We start from the raw sequence: 14,187 nt of genomic DNA, 5'->3' as shown, positions 1-14,187 counted from the left end.
ACACTGATAATTAAAACCAAACAGAACACCAATGAAAAAAACTTTTTCAATGTAAAAAATGTTCAAATTTTTATTTTCTGCTGGGGCAGAGGTAGAATATTTTTTTCAAAGAACTACTGTGATGTTAGGGAAATAATCAAAAATAAAAATCTCCAAGGGGATGCGCTGGTCCCCAGCATGGTGGCCGCTTGGCCCTCCGGGCTGGTTGCTTCCAAGACTGCTGCTGCTCGGCTCCTGGCTGTCCTGTGGGCTGTGTCAGTAACCACAGGACCTTGGGGAGCTGCCGCCGGCGGCAGCAAGGAGTCACTTAAGTGTGAGGACCTCAAAGTGGGACAGTATATTTGTAAAGATCCAAAAATAAATGATGCTACACAAGAACCAGTTAACTGTACAAACTACAACGCTCATGTTCCATGTTTTCCAGCACCCAGCATAACTTGTAAGGATTTTGGTGGCAATGAAACACATTTTACTGGAAACGAAATTGGTTTTCTCAAGTCCATATATTGCCAAAATGTGTTTGTTAAAGTTTTACACTGTAGGATTTTGTGGAATTGGGAACCTAATTGATTTCATTCTTATTTCAATGCAGATTGTTGGACCTTCAGATGGAAATAGTTACATTATAGATTATTATGGAACCAGACTTATGAGACTGAGTATTACCAATGAGACATTTAGAAAAATGCAGTTATATCCATGAATATTGTTTAAAAGAAACAGATTTGGGCCTCCTTGATTTTAATAGAGAGCTCTCTGTGTGTAGATTTCCAGATTTTCCTTTTTCCGTCTTCACATACCACATTATGGATTCTGTTTAATTTTTTGTTGTTGCTGTTTTTGTTTTGTTGTGTCAGTTAAAAACATTATTCTGCGATTTATTTAATAGAACTTTGAGATTTATATGATAATACAGTCTTTCTTAGGCTACTGTCTCTATGAGATAGATAGCTTATTACTCTGCTATTAATGTATTTTCCAAAGGCAAGTTGCCACTTGTCCTTTTCGCTTCTGAAAAATAAAAGTATGACTTACTCAAAAAATTAAAAAAAAAAATCTCCTGTCAACCCAGTGAATCCTCTCCACATATGTAGGAAAAAAAAGAAACAGTTTTATATAACAGTTGGAATAAATATCCAGCCAGACTGCAGTGTGCATTAGAGGCAACCTGCTAAAGAGATTTCAAAGACCGAAAGAAATCTCACCCTTTAATATAGCCAGGCAGATATGCAGTCCATTACATACATGGAATTGTCTTTAGCCAAAGGAAAAATGAAACGTATCTTCATGACAAGGAGGAAGTTACAATTTAGAGCCAGGAGCATAGGCTAAGCTCCAACAGGGAAAAGGAGACAAGGTACCCTCTTTCCTGATGTCCACCTTTGAAGAGATGGTTCTAAGGTTCCCAAGAAAGACAGTGCTAGGATATAAAATTGGCAGGAGGCTTAACGTAAATTTTAACAAGATCTACATACTTCTTAGGATTTATAACTACAGGTTTTCCAAAAGAAATGCTACAAGAAAAGGAGAGGAAAGTCTCTCCCCCCACCCTTATTTTTAGAAATTTATTTATTTATTTATTTATTTATGGCTGCGTTGGGTCTTCGTTGCTGTGCACAGGCTTTTTCTAGTTGCAGCGAGCGGGAGCTACTCTTTGTTGTGGTGCGCGGGCTTCTCATTGCACTGGCTTCTCTTGTTGCAGAGCACAGGTTCTAGGCTAGGCGCGTGGGCTTCAGGAGTTGTGGCATGCGGGCTCTAGAGCGCAGGCTCAGTAGTTGTGGCGTACAGGCTTAGTTGCTCCGCAGCATGTGGGATCTTTCCGGACCAGGGCTTGAACCTGTGTCCCCTGTATTGGCGGGCGGATCCTTAACCATGGCGCCACCAGGGACGTCCCTCTTTCCCTTTTATAACTAGAGAAAATTAATATTTTTCTTTAGTCTGTAGTTACCTTTCAACTAACCAGTCTTCAAATATCAAATTAATTTAACATGGGAAAGCTTCGTGTTTGAGTTAATATTACAAACAAGTTGGTTATAAAATTCTGTTGCTGGGAAGTGATCAAATAGGTCTGCCAGTGCAAGATAACCAAAGGTACTACACTAATTCCATTTAATTTTTCAGTAGTATTTATATTTTGCTAGAAGAAAATAAAATCAGAATTTCATCACCCTAGTGTTGAGCTGACAGGAGTTGAGGTGGTCAGTTAGGACAATGAGCCAAACTGAAATTAACAATCAAGGCTTTACTGACTTACTGCAGTAATATAGGAAAGAGGCCAAAACAGGACTGGCTCCTCGGTGTTCCGTTTTTCCCCATAGAATGGCACCAGGTAAGGGTCAATCAATGACATGCTGCACAGATGACTCCTGTTTTTTCATGGGCCTAGGGGAAGGGCAGGAAGTGGAAAAATACTGAGTCAGAGTGGAAAAAGTGTTTTAGTTAAGGCTTCCCCATCTATCCCCCAAAGAGAACTCCAGAACAGGAGTCACCATGGGATTATGGAAAGGCTTCAACAGACACAGTTAAAAGCTATAAAGTGTCTGCACATAGAAACTTATCAACATAGTTTTTAAGTTGGGAGTACAGTTTTCTGGATTTCCAGACTCCACAAAGAAACATAGCTGTTGCTGCTAGCTATGTGGAATGGGTGTCTGCTAAATATGTAAAGAATTCCTTAGCCATTTTAGGAGACTTTTATGGCCTTCAGGCTCTGCTCACTACTCTGGAGACTATAAAACAACCCTGGAATATTTCTGAGTACAGCATATTCTGTTCAAACATGAGTTTCTAAAACACCGATTAAGTCATATGCAATTGGAAAATAAGGGAATGATTAATAGTATAACATAGAAGTTGCATTGTTTACATGCACTTTTTTCCTAGGTACAAGGAGTTAGCAGTATAGTATAGACTTCAGGAAGGGGAAAGCTTTGCTAGTACATAGGCACCTGCCCTTTCAGATCTATCTTAAGAAAATTTAAAATGAGAAACCGCACCCAGGGCTCCCTCCCTGATCCTCAGCATTAGACAGGCTATAGGCTGGAGGCAGGTTGAGCTTCTTTCCTCACCTATTTTAACCTCAGCTTCTTTGGCCAGGAGCAGGTTGCACTTCTTTCCTCACCTATTATAACGTCGACTTCTTTGGCCAGGAGCTCCACTTCCATCTTCATAGTTTTGGTATCCTCAAGCCAACGTTTCTGCTCTGTTGGCTGTGCATTTGTAATATCGCCTGAGGCAACCTCCAGACATACTTGAGCTGTCTAACTTATCTCCTGAGGCACCAGTTATTGTTTTTGTTAGCTGTCTAGTTATAAAGCTGCATCAGTTTTAAATAGTCTGGTTGCTAACACTTACTTTTCTCCTGAACCCTGTTATTTTCACGTGTGGTTTTGCAGAATACAAAAGTTTTCAGGAGTATTATGCTGTGGCCGATATTTACTGTGAGACTAGGTGAACCAAAGGTCAATTCCCCATGAATCCCTAGCTTTTACTAATCCTTACCTTCTGTAAATTTAGAAAAACAGTGGGATTAAATAAATACATGTGAGTGCTTAGAAGAGTTTCTGCATAGAGAAGTTTCTCAATAAATACTAATTATCATCATCACCAGGCTCCCAATATATGTTAGTTATTATCGTTATTACATTGAGGGTATCTCTTTATTCACCTAATTAATTGAATCACATTTCATTTCCCAGAGTGACTGTAAGCTAGTACATGCAATGATATATATATTCAGGTTAATATACTGACAGTTAAAATATTATATATCCATAGTATAATATTTATTAATCATACTTGCAAACAGTTCATTGATAAATTAAACTTTTCCACCTGAATGAAAGGTTAACTAACATTTAAATTCAGATATGTCAGTTGACTTGTAGTCCCACTATAGAGCTGTTGGCTTTTCTGTGTCACTTTTGTATTCTAGACAGTATGCTCCTGGCACTGCCTTTAGGCAAAACTGTCAAATATGTGAATATGGTAAATAGATGGGAAGTCAAGTGGAAAATAGATTGTGAGGTCTCTGTGTCTATTAGAGGAAGGAAGTTGACTTTTTATCTAGAGCTAATTCTGTTTATTTTGTTTCTGGCATATGCTCACCAGAGAGCAGAGAAAAGCAATTGAGTGAAGATCAAGGGGAATGCATGTGAGTGAAGGAGATAATTGTAAGGTGGTAATAAGAGATGAGGTAAGAAAGGAGTCCAGAGGAATATTGGGTTAGGACTACCAGCATGGAGAAGTTCAAACCTAACCCAAGGAGATTGGATTTAGTTCTAAAAGTAGTGGGAAGCCACTGTTTTTTAGTAGGCAAATGACACGATAGAATGTCGCTATTCTATTTTACAAACAGCAAGTAAAGCTTACTAACGAGTCATGGAATCAGTTTTAATGGGTCAGAGTTCCACAGGAAACTGATAGGCATACTGGTTAATTTGAAGTGGGTTTAATAAGAGACTTTTTTCTAAGGCATGGTGGGTGGGGGAGAAATATTTACTACAGCCTTGACTTCAGAGATATTTGGAGAAGGGCTACTAGGTGGATACACTCGTGTTTTTAGGTTTCTGGACAAAGAGACTTTCCCCCAGAGTTCTGGTAGCCACCTGGGACAATGGTCTCTTGGGTTTTCATGCCCTCTTGACAGGCAGGTATCACTGTTGTCTTCTCTTCGGCACAAGAGGACTATGACGAAGGAAGGACCAAACTGCCTAGCTCTTGCTGCTGCAGTGCCCAAACTGTTTTCCCTACCCGTTGTTTGTTGATTCCCTTACCTACAGCATCAAGCTTGGAGTACCTCGGAAGTTGCTTTCATCCTTTACTGTAGTTCTTTCCTATTCTATTTTTTATAAGTGCTGGGGACTGGTTAGAACTTTCTTCATCAGTCTGATCCCTTTAGTTTTCAGGGATTCCTTCTATATTGTGTCTGTTAAGAGGGTCTCCTTGTTTTCCAGTGACAACATGGCTTAAAATTTTAAAAAAATTTATGTATGCATATATGCATGTATGTGCATGCACATAAACACGCATATATATGGAAAATGACAAAGCTTTTGGGAGGGTAGCTGGATCATTGGCTTATTTTTGTCATCTTAATCCAGTGTCTAGTAAAGCATTTTGTATTATCTTGGGTTTTTTCCCCTTTAGATTACAGGATCTTATCAGTCCAAAAAAAGCTGAGGACAAAGAGGGAAAAGATGAGCCCAGCAAAGATAACCAGCAGCAGACCCTAATTGACCAGAGATACTTTCAGGTATTGAACAGTTGACAGAAAGACTGGTGTTTTCAGTGAACCTTGATTACAATCACAGTATAACAAATTATCAATTGGTAAGGAATACTTGTATCCTTTATTTGTGTTGCTTAGCCTGTCTTTGTCTTGCCATGACATGCTACTTGGCTAAAAGTTGGTAACTTGACTGAGAATTTGTCTTACCCTTGAAAAGAGACTTTGGCCTGTTCAAAGTAGGGTAGTGAAAAGCTGGTAAGATTTTAACAGATTTTATAATCCTTTTCTCTACCTGCTTAAGCCATTTCCCTTTTTATTGTTTTTGTTTTTGCTGTTGTTGATATTATTACATAAGTAAATCTATTTCTTAAGGTCCTTGTATGCTTTTTTAAATTTAGATATTTAGTCCATCTGAAATTTAATTTTCTATGTGGTATGATATAAAGATCTAACTTTACTTGATTTATAGACCATTTATTATTGAATAAATGAGCAAGTAGGCCTGGTAGTTTACTGACTGAACTGGGCCTGCACTCATATTTTATTGGGCCCATACAGGTTTTTTTAAACTTTGAATTAATTACTAATTTTTTTTAATTAAGGGATTTTTATTTAAGTGCTTATTTCTAGTTTCTCTTAAAAAGCCAAAGAATCTGGCAGCAAATTCTTGCATAGTCGTTATCAGCACAGAATTAGACCTTTCCCCTGTCACATATGGGCATGTGCTCTTCAGTTAGCTACAGTCCCACCCCGTCCTTGCTTCACTCATTTATGCTCTTACCTGGCTTCTATAGGCATTTGAGTTTGCAGCTTCTAGTTGACCATTCTTTCTCTACTTTACTGAATTGAAACGTATATCATATACCATATGCCCTTAGATGCATAGGTTTGTTTCTAGACTCTCTAGTCTCTTCCATTTCTATACTAATTTCTGTAGCTTTATAGTAGGTTTTGATACCTTTTAAGGTAAGTGTCTTGTTATTGTTCTTTTAAATTTTTTCCTTGGATGTAGTTTTAGCACATTTATTTTCCTGTATGAATAATTTGTCAAATTCAAAAATAGATCCCATTGAGATGAGCTGAAATTGAGTTAATGTTTTAGATTAATATTTGGAAAAATAATACATTTACAGTTTTTTAAAAAACTTTATTTATTTATTTGGCTGCGCCAGGTCTTAGTTGCGGCATGTGGGATCTTTAGTTGCGGCATGCGGGATCGTTAGTTGCGGCATGTGGGATCTTTATCGCGGCATGAGAACTCTTAGTTGCGGCATGTGGGATCTAGTTCCCTGAACAGGGATCGAACCTGGGCCCCCTGCATTGGGAGCATGGAGTTTTAGCCACTGGACCACCAGGGAAGCCACCACATTTACAGTTTTGAATCATCTCACTCGGAAATATGTCTCTAATTTTCTTTGGGTCTTCCTTTCTAGCTTTCAATAAAGTTTTATATATTTTTTAATTTAGCTTTTGCATATATTTTGTTCTGTTTATTTCCTAGGTTATCTAGTTATCTTATAACTTTTATTGCTATTATGAATGGGATCCTTTTTCCATTACAGTTTCTAATTGGTTGTTGCTGGTTCATTGTACATCTCTGTGTTGACTTTATGTTCAGGCACCTTTGTGAAAACTGTTTTGTTTTAGATAACTCTCTTGTATCCACTATATAACTAAATTTCCTTTTGTTTCTTAGATTTACTGTGAGAGGGTTTGTTCTTTTATCAGGGAAATTAAACCATTCATAGACACTGAGACCAACTTATATATCTGCTTTTATTCCTGATACCTTACCTTCTGTTTTCTGTTTACATGGTTTCTTGTTCCATTCTTTTCCTTCCTGACATTTGCTAGGTGGAGATTCCTTTGCTCTTTTTTTGTCTTCAAGTAGGTAGGACAATCATCATCTTAATTATTTTCTATTCTTTTAATGATTACCCTTAAAAACTTTTTTTTTTTTTTTTTACCCATACCAAGAGTTTGTCAGTACCTGCAAACTCTTTCTGAATAAGATGAGGCCTGTATTGTGACTTTTCTTTCATAAATTCTAGTCTCTCTGGGAATTTTTAATTTTGCCTTTTATTCATTGTTAATACATCTTTTGCTGTCAATCATCAGAGTGTGGCTAAGTTATAAAGAAGAATATATACCTCTAGGAAATCTTGGGGCTTTGCTCTATTGAAAGTGCTCGACTGGGTGATTTTGGGGCACCACTATCCAGAAGTGCTGGTGTCCAGATGCATTTTCCTTTGCAATGAAGAGTCGTGCACTTCAAAACCCTCCAAGATGGATTAGTAATCCTGCTTTGCAGGAAAGGAAAGCTCTCCATTCTCAACCACTGGCCACCCCTCTCCGGAGGCCCTGCTATCGCCCAGGTGCTCCAAGCCGGAAGGGCACTTTTTGGGAATGACCATGCTCCGTGGAGGGACAGAGCCGAACCCCAGCTTCTTTACACAGAGCCCCCTCCACTAAAGCTCCAGAAATCAAATACCGTAATTGCCAGAAGAAGCATTAAAAAAAAAAAGTCCAGCCACTAACCTCACATGCAAATGGAATAATCACTCTGGATTCCTCGTTGTGAGCTAGTCTCCATACCCTGAATTACCTATGAATTCCACCTTTTTTTTCCTTTGAATTTGCATCTCTTCAAGACACAAGATTATAACAAAATTCACACTAAATTGGATTTTAAATGATCTTCCTTTTATTTATCCTTCGTCTTTCTTATGTGGATGTGCAAGTGAGAAGACTGAGACTGGATATTCCCAACATGCTCACTCCCTTAATCTGTCCGTCTAGAGGTTTGGCTTCTACAAACCAAGGCAAGACTCCAGCATCCATGACCTTCCCTGAATTCCAAAGGGCAGATTAGAACAGTTGCTAATCAAGGGAGGAGTAGCCAACAAACCACCTGAGGCAGGATTGAAGGGGCCAGAGAAGATCATCAAGGTTAGGAGACCTGAGATGAGATTAAAGGAGTGCAGGCCCGGCTCACACCCTAATCTTGTCAGAGACCCCACCTTTGAACCACTGTTATAAACCCCCTGATCAAATCCTCCCAGATCAATTGCAGTGTGGAGCATAGTGCTCCAGTAGATGGCCTGCCAAGCTGAGGTGATGGGCACAGCCGTTTTACACTAGGAACTCTCATCTGAAGAGCAGGGTGCAATTCAAGTGAAACTAGACAAACACAAAGGAAAAGAAAAAAAGATACACAGGTGTTCCACCAGATGTGGCTCTGCCCACCTGAAGGACAAGATCCAGCCCCACCCACCAGAGCACAGGCACCAGTTCCCTCCACCAGGAAGCCTACACAAGTGACTGAACCAGCCTTACCCACTGGGGGCAGACACCAAAAATAACGGGAACTGTATGAACCTGCGGCCTGCGAAAAGGAGACCCCAAACACAGTAAGTTAAAATGAGAAGACAGAGAAATACGCAGCAGATGAAGGAGCAAGGTAAAAACCCACCAGACCAAACAAATGAGGAGGAAACAGGCAGTCTACCTGACAAAGAATTCAGAATAATAATAGTAAAGATGGTTCAAAATCTCGGAAATAGAATGGAGAAAATACAAGAAACGTTTAACAAGGACCTAGAAGAACTAAAGAGCAAATGAACAATGATGAACAACACAATAAATGAAATTAAGAATTCTCTAGAAGGAATCAATAGCAGAATAACTGAGGCAGAAGAACGGATAACTGACCTGGAAGATAAAATAGTGGAAATAACTGCCACAGAGCAGAATAAAGAAAAAAGAATGAAAAGAATTGAAGACAGTCTCAGAGACCTCTGGGACAACATTAAACGCACCAACATTTGACTTATAGGGGCCCCAGAAGAAGAAGAGAAAAAGAAAGGGTCTGAGAAAATATTTGAAGAATGTAAAATCGATAGCTAGTTGGAAGCAGCTGCATAGCATGGGGAGATCATCTTGGTGCTATGTGACCACCTAGATAGGGAGGGTTCCAGGGAGATGCAAGATGGAGGGATGTGGGGATATATGTATACCTATAGCTGATTCACTTTGTTATACAGCAGAAACTAACACAACATTGTAAAGCAATTATACTCCAATAAAGATATTTAAAAAACAAAAAAGAAAAAATATTTGAAGAGATTATAATCGAAAACTTCCCTAATGTGGGAAAGGGAATAGTCAGTCAAGTACAGGAAGGGCAGAGAGTCCCATACAGGATAAATCCAAGGAGAAACACGCCAAGACACATATTAATCAAACTATCAAAAATTAAATATAGGGCTTCCCTGGTGGCGCAGTGGTTGAGAGTCTGCCTGCCGATGCAGGGGACACGGGTTCGTGCCCCGGTCCGGGAAGATCCCACATGCTGTGGAGTGGCTGGGCCCCTGAGCCATGGCCATTGAGCCTGCGCGTCCGGAGCCTGTGCTCCGCAACGGGAGAGGCCACAACAGTGAGAGGCCCGCGTACCACCAAAAAAAAAAAAAAAAAAATTAAATATAAAGAAAAAATATTAAAAGCAGCAAGGGATAAAAACCAAATAACATACAAGGGAATCTCCATAAGGTTAACAGCTGACCTTCCAGCAGGAACTCTGCAAGCCAGAAGGCAGTGGCAGGACATATTTAAAGTGATGAAAGGGAAAAACCTACAACCAAAATTACTCTACCCAGCAAGGATCTCATTCAGATTCAAAGGAGAAGTTAAAACCTTTACAGAGAAACAAAAGTTAAGAGAATTCAGCACCACCAAACCAGCTTTACAACAAATGCTAAAGGAATTTCTCTAGGCAGAAAACACAAGAGAAGGAAAAGACCTACAAAAACAAACCCAAAACAATTAAGAAAATGGTAATAGGAACATACATATTGATAATTACTTTAAATGTAAATGGATTAAATGTTCCAACCAAAAGACACAGACTGGCTGAATGGATGCAAAAACGAGACCCGTATATATGATGTCTACAAGAAACCCACTTCAGACCTAGGGACACATACAGACTGAAAGTGAGGGGAGGGAAAAAGATACTCCATGCAAATGGAAATTAAAAAATAGCTGGAGTAGCAATACTCAGACAAAATAGACTTTCAAATAAAGATTATTACAAGAGACAAAGACACTACATAATGATCAAGGGATCAATCCAAGAAGAAGATATAACAATTGTAAATATTTATGCACCCAACATAGGAGCATCTCAATACATAAGCCAAGTGCTAACAGCCATAAAAGGGGACATCAACAGTAACACATTCATAATGGGGGACTTTAACACCTCACTTACACCAATGGACAGATCATCCAGACAGAAAATTAATACAGAAACATAAGCTTTAAATGACACAATAGACCAGATGGACTTAATTGATACTTATAGGACATTCCATCCAAAAACAACAGAATACACTTTCTTTTCAAGTACTCATAGAACATTCTCCAGGATAGATCACATCTTGAGTCACAAATCAAGCCTTGGTAAATTTAAGAATATTGAAATAGTATCAAGTATCTATTCTGACCACAACGCTATGAGACTAGATATCAATTACAGGAAAAAAAAAACTAAAAAATAGTTTAAACACAGGCTAAACAGTACACTACTAAGTAACCAAGAGATCACTGAATAAATCAAAGAGGAAATCAAAAAATACATAGAAACAGGGCTTCCCTAGTGGCGCAGTAGTTGAGAGTCCACCAGCCGATGCAGGGGACATGGGTTCGTGCCCCGGTCTGGGAAGATCCCACATGCCGCGGAGCGGCTGGGGCTGTGAGCCATGGCCACTGAGCCTGTGCGTCCGGAGCCTGTGCTCCGCAACGGGAGAGGCCACAACAGTGAGAGGCCCGCATACCGCAACAACAACAACAAAAATAAACATAGAAACAAATGACAATGAAAACGCTATGACCCAAAACCTGTGGGATGCAGCAAAAGCAGTTCTAAGAGGGAAGTTTATAGCAATACAGTCCTACCTCAAGAAACAAGAAAAATCTCAAACAACCTAAGCTTACACCGAAAGCAATTAAAGAAAGAAGAACAAAAAAACCCCAGAGTTAGCAGAAGGAAAGAAATCATGAAGTTCAGATCAGAAAACAATGAAAAAGAAATGAAGGAAACAATAGCAAAATCAGTAAAATTAACAGCTGGTTCTTTGAGAAGGTAAACAAAATTGATAAACCATTAGCCAGACTCATCAAGAAAAAAAGAGAGAAGACTCAAATCAACAGAATTTGAAATGAATAAGGAAAAGTAACAACTGACATTACAGAAATAAAAGAAGCATGAGTAATTACTACAAGCAACTCGATGCCAATAAAATGGAAAACCTAGAAGAAATGGACAAATTCTTAGAAAAGTACAACCTTCCAAGACTGAACCAGGGAAAAGTAGAAAATATAAACAGACCAATCACAAGCACTGAAATTGAAACTGTGATTTAAAATCTTCCAACAAACAAGTCCAGGACCAGATGGCTTCACAGGCGAATTCTATCAGACGTTTAGAGAAGAGCTAACACCTATCCTCCTCAAACTCTTCCTAAATATAGCAGAGGGAGGAACACTTCCAAGCTCATTCTACGAGGCCACAATCACCCTGATACCAAAACCAGACAAAGTTGTCACAAAAAAAGAAAACTACAGGCCAATATCACTGATGAACATAGATGCAAAAATCCACAACAGAATACTAGCAAACAGAATCCAAGAACACATTAAAAGGATCATACAGGGCTTCCCTGGTGGCGCAGTGGTTGAGAGTCCGCCTGCCGATGCAGGGGTCACAGGTGCGTGCCCTGGTCCGGGAAGATCCCACATGCCGCGGAGCGTCTGGGCCCGTGAGCCATGGCTGCTGAGCCTGCGCGTCCGGAGCCTGTGCTCCACAACGGGAGAGGCCACAGCAGTGAGAGGCCCACATACCGCAAAAAAAAAAAAAAAAAAAAAAAAAAAAAGGATTATACACCATGATCAAGTGTGGTTTATCCCAGGAATGCAAGGATTCTTCAGTATATGCAAATCAATCAATGTGATACACCATATTAACAAATTGAAGGATAAAAACCATATGGTAATCTCAATAGATGCGGAAAAAGCTTTTGACAAAATTCAGCACCCATTTATGATAAAAACTCTCCAGAAAGTGGGCATAGAGGGAACCTACCTCAACATAATACAGGCCATATATGACAGACCCACAGCCAACGTTCTCAGTGGTGAGAAACTGAAACCATTTCCTCTAAGATCAGGAACAAGACAAGGTTGCCCACTCTCACCACTATTATTCAACATAGTTTTGGCAGTTTTAACTATGGCAGTCAGAGAAGAAAAAGACATAAAAGGAATTGAAATCGGAAAAGAAGCAAAACTGTCACTTTACAGATGACATACTATACATAGAGAATCCTAAAGATGCTACCAGAAAACTACTAGAGCTATCAATGAATTTGGTAAAGTAGCAGGATACAAAATTAATGCACAGAAATCTGTTGCATTCCTATAAACTAACGACAAAAAATCTGAAGGAGAAAATGAGGAAACACTCCCATTTACCACTGCAACAAAAAGAATAAAATACCTAGGAATAAACCTACCTAAGGAGACAAAAGGCCTGTATGCAGAAAACTATAAGGCACTGATGAAAGAAACTAAAGATACAAACAGATGGAGAGATATTCTATGTTCTTGGATTGGAAGAATCAATATTGTGAAAATGACTATATTACCCAAAGCAATCTGCAGATTCAGTGCAATCCCTATCAAACTACCAATGGCATTTTTCACAGAACTAGAAGAAAAAATTTTAGTTTGTGTGGAAACACAAAAGACCCCAAGTAGCCAAAGCAATCTTTTTCTTCTTCTTTATAAATTTATTTATTTATGGCAGTGTTGAGTCTTCATTGCTGGGTGCGGGCTTTCTCTAGTTGTGGTGAGCGAGGGCTACTCTTTTTTGTGGTGCGTGGGCTTTTCATTGCAGTGGCTTCTCTTGTTGCGGAGCACAGGCTCTATGTGCACGGGCTTCAGAAGTTGTGCAGTGTGGCTTCGGTAGTTGTGGCACATGGGCTCAGTAGTTGTGGTTTGTGGGTGCTAGAGTTCAGGCTCAGTAGTTTTGGAGCACGGGCTTAGTTGCTCTGCAGCATGTGGGATCTTCCCACACCGGGGCTCGAACCCATGCCCCCTGCATTGGGAGGCCGATTCTTAACCACTGTGTCACCAGGGAAGTCCCCCAAAGCAATCATGAGAAAGAAAAACAGAGCTGGAGGAATCAGGCTCCCTGACTTTAGACTATACTACAGAGTGACAGTAATCAAGACAGTATGGTACTGGCACAAAAACAGACATATAGATCAATGGAACAGGATAGAAAGCCCAGAGATAAACCTATGCACATATGGTCAGCTTATGTTTGATAAAGGAGGCAAGAATATACAATGGAGAAAAGACAGCCTCTTCAATAAGTGGTGCTGAGAAAACTGGACAGCTACATGTAAAAGAATGAAATTAGAACACTTCCTAACACCGTACACAAAAATAAACTCAAAATGGTTTAAACACCTAAATGTAAGGCCAGACACTATCAAACTCTTAGAGGAAAACATTGGCCGAACAGTCTATGAGATAAATCACAGCAAGATCCTTTTTGACCCACCTCCTAGAGAAATGTAAATAAAAACAAAAATAAACAAATGGGACCTAATGAAACTTAAAAACTTTGGCTCAGCAAAGGAAACCATAAACAAGACCAAAAGACAACCCTCAGAATGGGAGAAAATATTTGTAAATGAAGCAACTGACAAAGGATTAATCTCCAAAATATACAAGCAGCTCATGCAGCTCAGTATCAAAACAACAGCCCAGTCCAAATGTGGGTGGAAGACCTCAATAGACATTTCTGCAGAGAAGATACACAGATTGCCAACAAACAAATGAAAGGATGCTCAACATCACTAATCATTAGAGAAAGGCAAATCAAAACCACA

General features: G+C 39.4%; 1 protein-coding gene and 1 pseudogene across 10 annotated transcripts in view; both read left to right on the top strand.

Moving 5' to 3' along the window:
- Positions 1 to 14,187, top strand: part of CEP70 (centrosomal protein 70) — an 87,909-nt gene that overhangs the window by 58,471 nt on the left and 15,251 nt on the right. For all 10 annotated transcript variants that reach the window (XM_032631590.1, XM_032631595.1, XM_032631592.1 and 7 more), the window contains one exon: positions 5,149 to 5,254. In XM_032631590.1, the coding sequence (XP_032487481.1) occupies positions 5,149 to 5,254 (106 nt within the window). The remainder of the gene's footprint in view (positions 1 to 5,148; positions 5,255 to 14,187) is intronic.
- Positions 178 to 724, top strand: LOC116753635 (annotated as a pseudogene).

This window comes from Phocoena sinus, chromosome 4 (assembly GCF_008692025.1).
Source record: "Phocoena sinus isolate mPhoSin1 chromosome 4, mPhoSin1.pri, whole genome shotgun sequence".
NCBI lineage: Eukaryota > Metazoa > Chordata > Mammalia > Artiodactyla > Phocoenidae > Phocoena > Phocoena sinus.
The sequence above is the reverse complement of the archived record's forward strand: the minus strand, read 5'-3'. Positions and strand labels throughout refer to the sequence as shown.